Source organism: Callospermophilus lateralis, chromosome 17, assembly GCF_048772815.1.
Source record: "Callospermophilus lateralis isolate mCalLat2 chromosome 17, mCalLat2.hap1, whole genome shotgun sequence".
Classification (NCBI taxonomy): Eukaryota; Metazoa; Chordata; class Mammalia; order Rodentia; family Sciuridae; genus Callospermophilus; species Callospermophilus lateralis.
This window is the reverse complement of record NC_135321.1, coordinates 45,889,827-45,906,362: the sequence shown is the minus strand read 5'-3', so window position 1 is coordinate 45,906,362 and position 16,536 is coordinate 45,889,827. Positions and strand designations below refer to the sequence as shown.

General features: G+C 42.4%; 1 protein-coding gene across 1 annotated transcript in view; it reads right to left on the bottom strand.

The window, feature by feature from the left end:
* Positions 1 to 16,536, bottom strand: part of Npc1 (NPC intracellular cholesterol transporter 1) — a 48,676-nt gene that overhangs the window by 1,083 nt on the left and 31,057 nt on the right. Inside the window, exons 11-24 of the mRNA XM_076837253.2 lie at positions 15,694 to 15,796; positions 12,235 to 12,424; positions 10,645 to 10,827; positions 9,816 to 9,930; positions 8,067 to 8,194; positions 7,819 to 7,959; positions 6,850 to 6,939; positions 6,276 to 6,466; positions 5,817 to 5,932; positions 5,153 to 5,282; positions 3,448 to 3,648; positions 2,246 to 2,477; positions 1,178 to 1,291; positions 200 to 362 (exon numbers count right to left, since the gene is read on the bottom strand). Of these exons, the coding sequence (XP_076693368.2) occupies positions 200 to 362; positions 1,178 to 1,291; positions 2,246 to 2,477; positions 3,448 to 3,648; positions 5,153 to 5,282; positions 5,817 to 5,932; positions 6,276 to 6,466; positions 6,850 to 6,939; positions 7,819 to 7,959; positions 8,067 to 8,194; positions 9,816 to 9,930; positions 10,645 to 10,827; positions 12,235 to 12,424; positions 15,694 to 15,796 (2,097 nt within the window). The remainder of the gene's footprint in view (positions 1 to 199; positions 363 to 1,177; positions 1,292 to 2,245; positions 2,478 to 3,447; positions 3,649 to 5,152; positions 5,283 to 5,816; positions 5,933 to 6,275; positions 6,467 to 6,849; positions 6,940 to 7,818; positions 7,960 to 8,066; positions 8,195 to 9,815; positions 9,931 to 10,644; positions 10,828 to 12,234; positions 12,425 to 15,693; positions 15,797 to 16,536) is intronic.

The following is a 16,536-nucleotide window of genomic DNA, read 5'->3' as shown; positions in this document are numbered from 1 at the left end:
AATTCATTCAAAGATCAGAATTTAGCTTTTGTTAAGCAGACAAATAAAAAAAAATGTTCACAATTTACTAATGAAATAGTTTGGATATTCCTGAAATCCCTGGACAGGACTTTTTTCCTTTAAAGAGAATTTCTACTTAGTAATATCTATCAGATGACCAACCATAGTACAAGTTCAAATACTATAAAACAGTGCTTACCTATATAACTAAGCAAGACGGGGAGAAATATTAGTCCATGAGTGGCTCCCAGTAAGACCATAGCTAAATACATCCTGAAGTAAAATATCTGGAAAATCTGGGATTTGGCAAAGGCCAACACCACAATTCCTCCAAATTTTGTAAGTGTGATTCCGCTGAATACCTAAAAGAATAGACAGTGTTACAAACTCCTTTTATCAACTTATACTGAACACTCCCTAATACAAAGATGTCTTAGAATTCAATATCCAAATTAATGCAAGACAGTTTTTAGAAGTACTGGGAAGTAGCATTATTGTCTACCTAAATTTTAGTCTTTACTCTTATTTTGAGGCAGTTGCATAGGGCCTCACTAATTTGCTCACACTTGCCATCCTCTTGCCTCAGCCTCCAAAGTTGTTGGCATGCACCTGGCAATCTTTATTCTTTAATTGCCTTGCCACTATAGAAAATATTATTAACTGATGAACTAGAGTTGGACTAAGACCCTCCAGACACCCACTACAGGCTGTGGGCTTGGTTCTGGGAAGAGGCAGTTCTTGCTGGTCAACACACCATGCTGGCTTCCTGCACTCTCAAATCTTTCTTAATATGCTTGAGCTATCCTGCTACCTAAAAAGGAGTCATACAAACATGACTGTAAAGAATTTCAGGTCTATACAACACACAGCTATTTCATGAACTGCCTGACAACTTATAGGAGCTACTTAGTACCTGTAAGGTCCAGTAAAAGATCCAAATAGTTTTTTTTTTTTTTTTAATTTTTATTAGTTGTTGATGGACCTTTATTTTATTTATATGTAGTGCTGAGAATCAAACTCAGTGCCTCACATGCTGGTCAAGCTCTCTACCACTGAGCCACAACTCCAGCCCGGAAACAGCTTTACCCACTGAATTTTAAAGTTTCTTCTCAGAAAATCATCGAGCATGCACCCCATCCTGCCACTCCTGCTGCATGCACCCACAGAGGATACTCACAGAACTGCCCATGAGAGCGAGCGCCTCTTCTGCACGGTCCACGCGGCTTCCTTTTGCACTCACTGTGAATGCTCTTGTTATGTGGCTGCAGAACTCCACGGAAATGCCACAGCTCTATAATAAAGTACTTACATGAGAATGGCTCTTTTCTAGTTGAAAATCCTGAGCCACCTTCCCTTTCCTAAAATGGGGGTTTACCAGGGGTGCTGGAGGACCCCCCTTTTTAAAAAATATTTATTTTATAGTTGTAGTTGGACACAATACCTTCATTTTAATGTGGTGCTAAGGACCTTGCATGTGCTAGGCGAGTGCTCTACCACTGAGCCACAACCCCAGCGCTCCCTCAAGCAGCTCTTTTGACTTATAAAACAAAGTTCCCATCATACCTACCTAAATGGTGGCAGGAAACCTTGGAACCCTCTAAGCACCACCCAGTACACCAGTTTTCTACAGCATGTTTGCTCTGTTAGGGAAAGTTGCTGGAACCTCTCAAGGTTGGCCCCAGTACACCCCTGAGCGAGCACACTGTCTCCCTGTAACTGGGCCCCACCACCACTCTGAAAGGGTTACTATCTGAAAGTACTGATGCAGTTTCTATCTTCCATTAATACCTTCCTGAATGCGCACTTCAAGATTTTATTTAAAAGCACCTGGCAACTGTATGGGATGCCCTGTTGGGAGGGCAAGGATAATTTTCTGTAAAGTAAATATCTTGCTGTCATTAGGCTACATGCTTTTGCAGTGCCTTCTGGATAATAAAAGCAGAATATCCATGCCAGACGGTGGGGTCACATTACCATTGGTACAGACGTCATGAACCACACTATTTACTATAGCTGCAAAGGGATTAGAGGAAACAATGGGAGGGAATAGATTATCTTTAATGTGCTTCTGCTCCCAGCTTTTGCCTCTCCATGCCCTGTCCTGATTCCTCCCACCTTTCCTTAAGCACCAAGAGTAAGAGGCAGACTTGGTATTTTACTCCATTTTAGGGTTATATGAAATTCAGGAAACCATTCATGTGAGTGACGGGAGCTAGGGACAAAATGAGAGTGGATGAGGACTCACCATCACCAGGTTGACTAAGGACACTGCGTTCAGACTGATGCCCCACAGCCACATCACGCCAAACATGTTGACCAGGATCATGGCGATGGTGACGCACATGATGACTGCAGACCACAGTTCACAGCCCAGAACAATCACGGTCACCAGAAATATGGACCCCAGGGACACACCAAGGTTAAAGATGGTGTCATCAATGATGGTAAGGTACTGTTCGTAGAAGACGTAGAACACACTGGGGAGGAAGGGGGACATTCCGTTACAGCACACGTTCATGCCTGGGAGCCCCACCCTGGACCACTCACTCCTGCAAAGCTGGGACACTTGGAGACACCCTTGCAGAACACCTCCCTTGTTTCTGCACCACTCATGCACAGTAATTCATCTGGATCTCTGATGGCCACTGACACCCAAAGAAGGGCCTCATGTATTGTTCTATATAAGGTTTTTTTTAATATTTATTTTTTAGCTTTAGGTGGACACAATATCTTTATTTTATTTTTATGTGGTGCTGAGGATGGAACCCAGTGCCTCACGCATGCCAGGTGAGCACGCTACTACTTGAGCCATATCCCCAGCCCCCTATATAAGGTTTTTGATTCAAAGCCCAAACTATGTTACCTTACAGCTATTGACAAAAAGCATTCCGTAGTATTTTCGGAAAAAAAGGTCCAGATCTGACCTGGGAACTACCTCAGGCTATTTTTACCCCTAAAAGTTAATCAGTGCTTCCCAGGAATTAGGACATACACTTTTAAGAACTTCTTCCACAGGGATCATGGTGGTGGTTTTAAAAAAAAGCTACTTGTCTCTTTTACCATTCTCTATTTCCCCAATTCAGTATTTAATATATAATACATTCCTTGGCAGGAAAAAATAATAAATAAACCATTCAAATGAAAAGTCCACTTAAAAGCACCGAGTAATCGCAGTCAGGAATACCCAACAGCTGCTCTCTAGGTGCGCCAGGGCAGCCCTTCCCTGAGGCAGCACCCTGCCTGGGGTCTCTTTGGGGCTGTGAGGCAGCACTAGCCAAGTGCAGTTTGTAGTTCTCAGAGGCTCAAGATTCTAGTTCCATTTTCCCAGCATGCCATCTCCTGTGCTCAAGTTGGAGCAAGTATCAGAGTCCAAGCTGAAGACCAGCATCCCCCTAAGAGACAGACCCTTCTCCAGGAAACCCTTCTTTATAAAAATCCAGATTTTACCTGTATGGGAACACCCGGTAATTACTGCCCTTCGTGCTCATGGTTTCGGTGATGTTACTGGCCACAAGTCGGGCTTTCTTCATAGCATCAATAAAGTCAGCGGAGGTCTGCAGCACGGTGTGGTAGGTCATGAAGTATGTGGCTCCGATGCCAGTGTTATTGCCAAGGATGTTAACTGCTGAACTGTAAGCTGCATGTCCCCTGGGAAAGAGTGGGTGTCAGAAGGGCCAGCCTTGCAAACTGGGCAGAATCTGAGCACTCCAGGCTAAGTGGAGTCACCTGAGCGGGCTCAGAAGTCAGACACAGTTGTACCCTCGCAGATGAAAAAGGTGTCCTGATGAGGGAGTGCAGAAGCTTTGGCTTGGCTTTTCTTTACTGCTGTGGTTTCTCTGGTGCTTGGTCGCTATTGTTTTTCTATCTGATTCTGCTCTTAAACAAACATGCTCTGATACAGAGTTTACTTAGTGCTGCTGTGTAACAGGAGGCAGGGAAGGGCCAAGGCCTGGACTCAACCTCGGCCTGCTGCTATTGGCCCTGAAACCCTGACAAGTTCCCTCACCCAAGCTTTAGCCTCCAGCTCTGCACCACCAGCACCAGCGCCACAGGCTGCAGGCCCCAGGCTGGATGGGCAGTTCTGCATAGCAGGTGCCCGCCGCCGGCTGCCTTTGTTACAACTGAGCTGATCTCAGCAGGTTTTATGTAGGTCAAAACACTCAGGAACCAAGTTGCAAGACTCATTTCTCTTTTATTTTTAGGGGCAGTCTTCCCGTGGAACCTAGTACAGGTTTCAAAACACAGACACGATACATACGATTAACTGATGTGACTCAAGTAAAAAATGGATCCTTACGAAAAAACAAGTACATTCAGTTAACCTCACATCACATACATGTGGATGCTCGTCTTCCACCTGCAAAAGTTTCCAAATCAACTCCCAGAGACTTCCAATCTTCTTCACTATTTCCAAGTCAGATATCCTGCACTGTGGGCAGCTGGCTGGATAGGGAGCGAGAAAGCCCACAGCCTCCTCTACGGCCAGGCTGGCAAGGAGCATGGTGGGGCTCATGGTGGGGCTAACCGAATCTAAACCATTGTTTTTTTTGGTACTAGGGATAGAACCCAGGGGCATTCTACCACTGGGCTATGTTCTAGCATTTAATTTTTTTTTTTTTTTTTTTTTTTAATTTTAAGACAGGGTCTCACTAAGTTGCCAAGTTGGCCTTGAACTTGGGATCCTACTGTTATAGTCTCCCATGTCCCTGGGATCATGATTATGCACCACTAAACCTTGATCAGGGATAGTATTACCAAAGCAAAGGCATGGTCCCTACACCCACTGGCACAAGTGGACAAACCAAGTTCATTCACACTCTGAAATACTGGCATGTCTACCCTCTCCCTCCAGTCCCCTCATAATGTACACGGAACCAGCCCCTATCTGTACATCCAGTGGGACAGGACACAGACAGCAGTGTAAGAAACGAGTCACAAGCCAGGAGGAAATCTGCTGAAAACAGACTTTTTTTTGTTTTGTTTTTTTAAAGGTGTCTTAAGTTTCTTTACTGCCCCAGGATTGGGACAGGATGGGTGAGGGTGGAGAAGATGCCCTTTCCCATCAACTGTCTTAACCCAGCCCTCACTTAGTTTTCCATTACAAATTAAAGCTGCAGCAGACGCTTATCTGACCTGGCTCAGCGGCACTTACCCTTTGCCACACTTGGGGTTAGGGTTATCAGAGAGAAACATGGGCAGGAATTTCATGAAGTCTCCACCCTGAGGTCTCTGTTTGCCCTCCGGAGTCAGAGGCCTGCAGCGGACGCAGGAAGGGTCAACCACTGGCAGAAACAGAGGGGGAACCAACTGTTAGAAGAATGGGCCTCCAGATTTTTTTTAAAAATTAGAGACTGAATGATTTTCCTGAATCTTTCCCTTTATCCAAAAGCTTCAGTCACAAGTGACTTTCATTGTTTAATAGATTTATACACAGCTTCATCTTAGGCAGACCATACAGCATTTCCTGCTTCATGGATGACAACCTCGACTGGTAATATGGGAACAGTGACAAACCAAGGCAAGCATGCCTCTGAGAAGCCAGGGCCAGTGGCCAGTCAAAAAAGGCAGAATGAGAACCCTCATCTGGGAACCAGTTCCCTGGAGTGACCTTGTTTGGCCTGCAGCCCCGAGGAGGGCTCAGAGAGAAACAAATGGCATGATTCAGAGCCAATGACAGAGAGGGACAAAGACAAAGGGAATGAAACCCGGAGCTGGCACAGAAACGGGCACACACTGAGGCAAAATGCAAATGATTTGTAAGTAATGTTAAAAATTTTCAGCAAAAAGGAAAGATCTGGAGGAGGAGGTGAAAATACCTGAAGCATTGCAGAACTGGTCAGTGATATTGTAGACTCTACAGCAAGAAGACTGTGGCTTAACCCAATCAAAATAATCGTCAATCCAGGACGAGGGAGCAAAGCCTATCCGGGTGCTGGAGAAAGAGGAGGAAAAAACAAAAACAAAAACTGTTAACTTGCTGCACAGGGAGGAGTCTTTAAATTCAGTACTTTTCCTTGAAACTTAATACCTTTTCATTGCTTTATAATGCTATCAGTCAAAAGACAAACTACATTATAACTCAGTGGAAAAAAAACCTTCAAAGGACCAGGTAGCAAATTAGTTTTTGAAAGGTTTTGCTTAGGTTAAATTAGATTTAACATTTAATCTTTCCAAGAAAGTCTATTTTCAGTGAGAAATTTCAGGCCTGAGCTGACTGGCTGGGAGCCCTTTCCTACTGCTTCTGCTGAGGCGCATGAGGAGCAGGTGGTACTGACTAGTTGTCCAGCTGAGCCGCGTTAAATATCTGCTGCACCAAGGAATCATTGTCACAGCCCATGCCGCCGCACACCATGTTCTGCCCCTGTAGGGATGTATAGTTGTGCCCTTCCTCCAGGACAAAGTACACAGGCGGACCCGCGTGCAGGTACTGACCAAGGGATTTGAAGTAATCTATGACGTAAGAGTCCTGAAAGACAGACCAAAGAAGAGGAGGAATGTATGAATGATCTGATGGTAACTAAGTGAGGTGATGGTCACTGAGAATTCAGAGGGCACCAGCAGGCCCAGACGCCTCCAGCCTGGATTTGTGATTCTCTTCCTTGGGTTCCAGGGTGCTCATTCTGCCAGTCCCAATCAGATCAGACCTCCATTCTCTGGCTGTGTCCAAAGAGCCCAGCAGGTGAAGGTGGCCCACAATGACACAGCCTGGTGGCAGTTCTTATAGCATGTGATCAACTGTCACCATTGCCTGCTGCCTTTGCACAGAGAAGCAGGCATAACACTCATGTTCATTTACTGAAAACTTTACTCATCACCAGTTAAAGTAAAAAATAATAAGAAACATCTTACATCTGGCATTGAAAGAGACTGATCCAATCCAATTTCTACTTTGTTCAGGACGGCAATACTAAATGACAGGACACCCACAAAGACGGCAATCTGGAATGAAAGTGAATTGTAAAATGGCAACTGTTTAATATAACAATGAGTTGAAGAAGAGAAATAAAATCAGTCTCTCTCCCTCCCTCACACACACAAAACAGGACTTTTCTTTTTCTTTTTTTTCAGTGCCGGTAATCCCAGTGGTAGTATGTACACGCAAGGGCTCTACCACTGAGCTACACTTCAAAGCAGGACCCTTTTCTAAAATCCAGGGATAATTCTAATTTTAGCCCAGTACCCAACTGATACTAAATGTTCAAAAAATGTTAATATCACTATTGCTATTTGCTATTATGGGAAATTACCTTGTGTTCTTTTAGTAGAGAATGGTCACTATCTGGCAATGAGAGGGCGCACCAAGGAGGGGTCTGGACAGTGATAGGACAGTTCTGAATCCTGACTACAGTGAAGATCATGGGACCCTGCACAATGTGATAATATCTCAAAACTACACACACATTGTGTCAATGTCAAATTCCTGGTTCTGGGGTGCAGGTTTTGCTCCATGGTAGAGCACTTGTCTAGTATGTCCTTCCCAGCACCACACACACACACATATATACACAGAGACATGTCCTGGTTCTAATGTTGTCCTATAACTATGTAAAATGTACCACTGGGGAAAACTGGGTCCAGGAAACCTGGGTCCCATCTGTAACCTTTGCAATAGTCTGAGTTTATAATTATTTAAAATAATAAAAAAATTGAAAACTCTATTGCTTATTGGGACTGATAAAACCTTGCTAGAAAAGGATTTTACCATTTATACATGTTAAAGCTGTCAGAAATCTGCCTCTCGGGCTGTTTGCGTTCTTCGAAGGCATGAGACACATCTGTCTTGTGGGGAAGAGAGAGAAACCACAGAGGGGTGCATACCACGATGGGTCGCATCCAGTCCTTCAGCAGAAGTGGAGAGTAGGAGTTTTTGAAGAAGCGAAACAGGTAGCTTTCTGAGGCCTGGACGCTGCTTCCATCTTCAGCACCTTTCACACAGCAGAGGATGTCCAGCCGATTTTTCTGAGGGGACAAAGAAGAACAAAGGTCACAGAAAATACCCTCCTGTGGTTCCTTCATCTAGATTTCAAACACATATTAAACGGACTGTAGCCCTGGTACCAACTTACCTCTTGACGTTGAATGTCTAATCCCAAGAGACTCACGAAACAGGTAATCTGAAGTAGGAAGTCAATGAAGACGGCCAATCCCGCAAACAGAGAGAAAGTGTGGACAGCTGGCATCACCGACAGGGCTCCTACAGGGACAGGAATAGCTCTGTGTCACTCCACTCACTGCAGAGGAGTCTGTGCAAGTCACACTCATGTGGACACAAGAACACAAAGGGCCACATAGGCCTGACCCATTAAAAGGTATGCCACAGTCTGCACGGATTCCACACGGAAACTGGGAGAGGAACGGGGCCTAAGAGCTCAGAGCTTTTCCAAATGGTGTCAGCACCAGAGCAGCTGGGGAGTACACTCTGGGTCCCAGGCCCTATCCTGCTTAATCAAGACACAATCGCGTACTTCAACCCCAACTCTAATGTATTTAAAAGGTTTTCAGACAAATTTATGTGCATTACACTTTGAGAACCATGAAAAATAAGGCTATTTCTTGGAGTAACCTATATGTCTCATTCTGAGAAAGCGACTGTATTTTCCACCTGCTATTGTTTCAACAATGCTCGCCTCCCTGTGAAGTTACAGTAAAAGAGAGTTTACAATCAAACGAGGGTGTTCCCGGTCAAAGGTAACAGGGTAAGACTCAAAGGTAAACTGGCAGCCCCTGGCCAGATGTATACTGCTTGGCCCACACTTCAGTGGTCCATTTTAGGATTTTAAAAATATTTCTTAATAAGTAGTCAGCATTTGGGCTAGGGGCACAGCTCTAAGGAAGAGCATTTATCTAGCTTGTACAAGGCTTGGGCCGGGGTTCAATCTCTAGCATTGAAGAAAAAAAAAAAAAGTAGTATTTAATGATGAGATAGTTTTAACACAAAAATCTAGTTTTGAAAAAAAAAAAGAAAAATCAGACCTTGCAATCCTGGGCTGGCCACATGTCACTACCTCTATAGGAGGGACACTCGCACTCAGGGTGCCACAGCTTCCTCCCAAACTATCTCCCCAAAATCACTCCAACCTTGAGGCACAGTCTCAGCTGCCAATATCCTTATCCTTGCACGGGTTTTCTAATGACGAAAGTAAGAAGAACTTTTTCTTCTGCACCTGTGTCCATCAAAAGGAACAACAAAGGCCACAGGTTTCAAAAGCATTCAGCTTTGTGGAAATGAGACTAACATGGTGACAGCATATCTGTGTTCAAAGACTACCATCAATGAAGATCCTACAGTGTCCCTGCTGAAGGTGACCTTGTGACCATGCAGGCATTATGGTCTGTGACCCACAGACAGTATCTTCTCTGGGCTGATGGCTTCTAATCCACCCTCCTCTATTGAGGACAACTGCTTTTCTCCTCACTCACTACAGAGATGTAGCCGGCAGTCTCACCCGTGAGTCTACTTGGCGATGTCTCCATAGAAAAGAAGTATAGAAGGGCTGATTTTTTGTTCCAGCTTATCCCAGCTCCTCGAACTGAGGAAAGATGCATAAACCCCTAGGGGAGGCCGCTCCCCCACTGAGTGGTGTGTTTAGGGGAGGAAGACTTCTACCAAAACACAGCCAGAACATCCTGCAGGCCAATGCCTCTCATAGGAAAGAAGGCACTTACAAACTGATACCCAATTGTTCTTGTTCTCCACTCCACTGAGTGGAGAATAAAAATGACAAAAGGAAGAGGCAGGAAGGGGCAAAATCCAAGCTCTTTCTATTCTCAGGCTCAGCAAACTATAGGACTGGTACAATTTAAAGCATAATTACCAAAGAAAAACGCTGAAGTCTCGCAAAAGGATGACAGGAACATACTAGGAGCCACTTCTCCTAGGACCCTGCCCAGTTGTTGATCCAGGGTTTCCCCTTGAAGACGTTCATCTCTCTTAAAAAAAAAAAAAAATTAAGTATGCAACATTAAAATTTCTCAATAAAATTGCCACCTCTTTGCTTCTTTGTGTTAATTTGATAATATAAAATTATTAGTAGATGATTAGCAGTATAGCTAACCCTATAAACTTTGGTGGGGACTCCAAACTTCTTAGGTTGAAGCACAGTATTTCTGAACCACTGCCCAGGTCCTAGGTGAGAAACCCAAGGAAGAACTGAATCTGTTATCACAAGTATACAGGAACACAGGCTGCAGGTGGCTGGACCCTTAAATGATGCTTCTATGCCCCTGACTCTACACTCTGGCAGGGGCTTCAGGATGACTGACTGGGACTACTTTCTACATCAGCAGGCTGTGTGTTGACTTTGGGTCTTTTTAGTGGTGCTTAGAACAAAACTCTCATTCTTCTACACTGTGCTGAGAATTATTTTAATAAGCTATGTCCAAAAGCCTTCCCAAAATGTTGGCCCTTTTTGTGCACATGTGGAAAGATACTTTAAAAATCAAATTTTCACTTTACATCTATGCCACCTACCAAAGACAGGGCTGAAATTCTTGGTCCCAAAATATCCGAGATAAATCCAGGACACCTGTGAGCCACAGAGGGCAATGACACAAAGCCTCCTCACTGTCTGCACTGACAAATGCCCAGCTGCTGACAGGCCCCCATACTGGTATGGCATGCTCCCTGGGAAGATGAATGCGTACCTGGTAGGTCTGCACCAGGATGAAGATGTTGTCCACCCCCACTGCCAGCACCAGGAACGGGATGACTTCAATCACTATGAGGGTCAACGGGGTCCCCATGTAGCTGAAGATACCCAATGAGCAGGCCACTGAGCTCAACACGATCACAATCCCTGTGATGCCTAGGGAGATTTTAGAATCCACCTGAGAGGTGACGAAGACACAAGTTGACCGTTAGAGGGGTTTTTGCCCATTGATTACTAAAAGGTCCTCATTTTTACTGCTTTACATGGGTGTATCTAACCTAGAATTAAAAGTATAGCCGGGTGTGGTGGCACACGCCTGTAATCCCAGGGGCCTGGGAGGCTGAGGCAGGAGAATTGCGAGTTCAAAGCCAGCCTCAGCAACGGTGAGGCGCTAAGCAACTCAGTGAGACCCCATCTCTAAATAAAATACAAAGTAGGGCTGGGGATGTTGCTCAGTGGTAGAATACCCCTAAGTTCAATCTCTGGTACCAAAAAAAAAAAAAGGATCATTCCTAATTTGAGAGAGAGATGAAAAAACTTCCAGGTCTTTCCTAGTAGCATATTTCCTGAGCTCACATTCTTAGTGATGGAGTGGACAAATTAGAAAAAACAAACTAGCAAACAAACAATGTGAAGAACTTTAGGATTAAGATGAAACAAAAAATTGAAACTGAAGAAAACAGATACAAGAAACAGAAGTTATATAATTAACATACAGTTTGCACCTGAGTCCCTCAAAAAGAATAGTAGTACATCAGTACATCTAAGTTTTCCTTTTTTTTGGTTGTGTCACTTGGGATTAAGCCCAGGCCCTCATATACACTAAACAAATGTGTTAATGCTAAGCTATACCCCCAACCCTTTCTGTTTTGTTTTGAGACTGGGACTCCCTCAGTTGCCCAGGCTAGCCTCAGGCTTGTAATTCTCTTAACTCAGCCTCCTCAATAGCTGGGACTGTAGGCACACAACACTGTGCCAAGCTCAAAAAGAGTTTAGGAGATTAAATGAATTTAGAATAAGTAGAGGGGCTGGGGTTGTCATTCAGTGGTTAGAGTGCTTGCCTGGCATGTGCGAGGCACTAGGTTCAATTCTCAGCACCACATACAAATAAATAAGTGGTCCATTGACAACTAAAGAATATATATATATAAAAGAATAAGTAGAGGCACCAGGCATGGTAGTACACATGTAATACAACTTGGGAGGCTGAGGCAGGAAGATCCCAAGTTGAGAACCAGCCTAAGCAACTTAGTGGGACTGTCTCAAAATAAAAAATAAAAAGGGGGCTGGAGATATAGCTCAGTCGGTAGAGTGCTTGCCCTACATGTACAATGCCCTGGGTTCTAATCTCCAGCACTCCAACAACAAAAATATAAAAAATAAAAAGGAGACTATTTCTTGGTCTGGGGATGGGGCTCAGTGGTTAAGGAGCCCTGGGTTCAATCCCCAGTACAAAGAAAAAAAAATAGACTTAAGTAGAGGCTTAAATACAACATCATGCCAGTTTCTAACACACAAATAACAAACACATAGGAACATGAAATAGACACATAATACAATCCCCCCCCCACCCACACACACTTACCAGAAGCCTGCGACAGTTTTTGATGTGCCCCAGGGCTAGGGAAATATACAGAAACATGATGGCGTAGCTAATGACAACAGTGAAGATATCCCCATTACTTTCACGATTTAGTTCATCTTCAATACTTCGTTCAGTAGTGAAAGAAATGGTCAGATTTGGATTCTTGTAGTTTTTCACAAAATTAATAAACCTAAAGGATAAGCAAAATTTAATAGTTTTAGTTAAAACTAAGTGACAGATAAGTAAGAGATTCTTTCCCAACTTTTAAGAGCCAAGGCCACACCTAACCTTTGCCCTGCATTAGGAGCTTCAACACTGAAGCCTAAAAGGTGAAACACCACCACAGTTCTTGTCAAGCTGAGTTTTCTTTTTTTTGGTGAGGGAGATGCTGGGAATCAAACCCCAAGCATGTTAGGCAAGCACTCTGTCACGGAGTCTTGAACTTTCCACCATTTAAAACAGATTTGGAACAAGTTTAAAATGGGTTCATGTTCTACCTATGTGTGTTTTTTTTTTTTTTTAAACTAAAAAAGATATCTATATGAGCTGGGGTTGTGGCTCTACGGTAGAGTGCTTACCTAGCACGTGCAAGGCCCTGGGTTCGATCCTCAGTACCATATAAAAATAAAGATATTGTGTCCAACTACAACTAAAATAAAATATTAAAAAAAGTAAAATAAAATTAAAGTGAAAAAAAGATATCTATGGGCAGTACACTTTAATGAACATAAAAACTCATTGAACAATGCAACATTCATCAGAATCAGGCTGGGATGATGTAGCTCATGGCAAAGCATCTGCCTTGCATTTGCAAAACCCTGGCCGGGTTTGACCCCCAGTTCCAAAAAAAAAAGAAGCCCACCAAAATTTATCAGAATCCCAGCTGATTATTGTAGAAAATGATAAGTTGATTCTAAAACTCATATGCAATTGCCTGGCTAAGAATAGCCAAGACAACTTTTTCAAGAAGAGAAAGTAGGACTTGCACTTCCTAATTTCAAAACTTCCTAGAAAACAACAGTAATAAAGACACCATTATACTGTCACCAGAAGAGACACAGATCAAAGGAACAAACTTTTGAGAGTCCAGAAACATGCCATGTGTCAGGGATTAATTAATTTTTGATAAGGATGCCAAGACTCTTCAGTGGGAAAGAAAAACCTTTTCAACAAATGCTGTAGGACAACTGGAGAGTTACAAGAAAAAGGATGAACCTGGACCTTCACCTCACACAAAAATTAACCCCAGGTATCAGATTGCTGAATGTAAGAGCTAAGACTATAAAACTCCCAGGAGAAAACGCAGAGTAAACCCCCATGTTCTTGGATTAGACAATGGTGTCTTGGACAAGACACTGAAAGTCTGAGCCACTGCGAGAAGCCACTCATGAATTACTTGAGGGTCTTCTCTCAGTATGGTAGTCAGGGAGATTTTAGGTTTAACTTTGGGAACTATCCATGGCTCTCCAACACAGCAGATTGCCCAAGGCAGGGACCTTTATCTCCACTCTACTAGGAAAGTCCCTCACAGAAGCTGTGGAGATGGGTGTAACCTGTTGGGAACTGGACAGCCCACCTTCTACTTTTTTGGTGAAGAACATGTTATGAAAAGCCTTTGGTGTTCCCTGATATATATAAAGCAAGCGCAGGCTCCATTTTGCCTTTTTAGTATAAAAGCTCGATCTGTATAATCGGCTAGCCCGCCCTGCCTCCGCTTTATGAAAATATTTTCTGTGTCCTGCAGTTTCTAGGTCGTTCTGGTTTTCTTAGGTTTTGCTTTGTAGCCAGCCCATTCTACCAAGGGCTGCCCGTGTTGGGACAAAGGTGAGAAGCCAGAAAAGAAAAAAAAAAAAATTGAATCTCTTCAAAATTAAAAAATTTTTGTGCATCAAAAAAGCAACAACCAAAAAAAGACCCAACAGAATGGGAGAAAATATTTGGAAGTCATATATCTGATAAAGAATATATAAAAATTTCTTACAAATCAATAATAAAAAAATGGGCAAACCATATGAATAGATATTTCTCCAAGGAAGATGGAGAATTAAGTACATGAAAAGATGCCTACAATTTTTCATCATTAGGAAAATGCTAATCAAAACCACAACGACATACTACTTTATATCCAGTAGGATGGCTAGAATCTAAAAGGCAGATAATAACAAGTGCTGGCATAGAAGTGTGGAAACTGGAACCATCACATACTGGAAAAGAGTCCAGCAGTTCTTCAAACAACTAAAGGTAGAGTTGCCACATGATCTAGCAATTCTACTCTTAGATATATACCTAAGAGAAATGAAAACTTATAAACTCAAATGTGCATCAATTGATGAATGGGCAAATAAATATGGTAGAACTACATAATGGAATATTATTTGGTCATCAAAAGATGTGAGAACGTGGATGAACTTTGAAAACGCACTAAGTGGAAGAAGCCAAACACAAAAGCCCACAAAAATGATTCCAACCATATAAAAGTCTAAACTAGGAAAATGTATGAAGACAGAAAGTAGATTAGTGACCGTTTATAGCGGTGAATGAAGAAGATGAGAAAAGGTGGGTGACAGCTAAAGGATACAGTGTTTCATTCCAAGATAATCCAAGTGTTCTAAAATAGACTGTAGTGATGGTTGACCACATGTGTGAATACACTAAAGCCATTAAACTACACTTCAAATGAGTGAACTCTATAGTTTATATCATCTCAATAAAACTGTTTTTTAAAAATATGCTGATTGGCACATATCTGCAATTAACAGCTACGTAAGAGGCTGAGGTCAGAAGATCCTGCAGACTGAGGCCAGCCTGGGTACCTTAAGCAAGACCCTGTCTCAAAATAAAAAAAGAGTGGGGGATGCAGCGTACTGGTAGAGTGCTTGCCTAGCATGTGCAAGGCCCTAGGTTCAATCCCCAGTGCCACAAGTACCAAACAAAAAAGTACAGAAGGGTATGAAGAGTTAAAGTCCCCCATCTTCTTGACACTTCTCTTGCATGTTCTGAGAGGTTAAGAACACAGTTAAGTTTTTCAGGCCATCTACTTGAACAGTTTATATTCATGAACTGCATGAACAGCTTATGTTCATGTAAATATGCTGACTACAGCTTTTACTAGATCTGGAATCATTTACTTACCTTGTTCTCATTAATAAGTGCATAATATTCTACTGTACTCATCCCTCATTGCTGTACATTCAGTATGCTCCCAGTTTTGCTGTTAGAAAAAAGGCAAGGTGCATTTGTGCATGCTTTGCCTTCCTGGGTAAGAATACCTGCTTAAAACATCTATTTATATGTAAGCATGTCCAAAGATTTCTTCTGAGCACAATTCTTAGCAAGTGAAAAATATTACATATCTTAGAACTCATGTTGACTAAGTTAGAGAATGAAGTTCAAGGGCTTGTTGCAAATATCCAGCTTCACAAAAAGCAAGGACAGTTTGTTTATCCAATAGTGACTCACTCTTTTTCCCAGGCCTGGGCCCTCTGGAGCTTCTCTGTATCATTGTAGTAATTATTGACAGGGAAGGTAATCACAAGAGCAGTGGCATTATTATAGTTTTGATCTAGAAAGGGAAAACGTGACATCAAAAAACAGATTATGAGCATGTAGAAAATCAGATAAATACAAGGAGGAAATCACAACACAGTAGCTGATCTGATTTCTCACTGGAGACAAATGGAGTCTGTGCTCTAAGACCAAACAAGAAATGGTCTATGAGTATCCTGGTTAGTGAACAGGCTTCCCTGTCTGAAGGGGACAGTTATAATTCAGGGAGAATGATTTTTCCCCTCAAACTACACAGTACATATATGGTAAAAATTTCAAACAGAATAGAAAGGTGTTGTGTGAGAACTTTCTCCCCTTCCTTTCTCCATTCCATTCTTTGCTTCTCTTTCCATGCTGTGTCCATTTGTGAATCTGTCCAGCAGCTGCACCATGCGCACACAAGCAAACCCATATGGATATTCTTCCCTTTTCCTTTTTACTTACACAAATGGTAACATACTGTTCTACAAATTACAATTTAAAATTCTGTATCTTGGAGACTGCTCCATTTTAGTATATATAGAACTTTTTAATCTTCTCCTGAAACATGCTATTTGCCAGTATAATTCAACCAATTCCCAATTGATGGACATTCTTGCAACTTTTCAAAATTACTGTAACTATTTAACTATATAACTAATTACAAAATTACTATAACTATTTATATATCCATAGATGTATAAATATATATATATAGTATATCTATATTTTTAGGATGTAAAGTACATATTCATAGGATCAAATATTACAGCATAA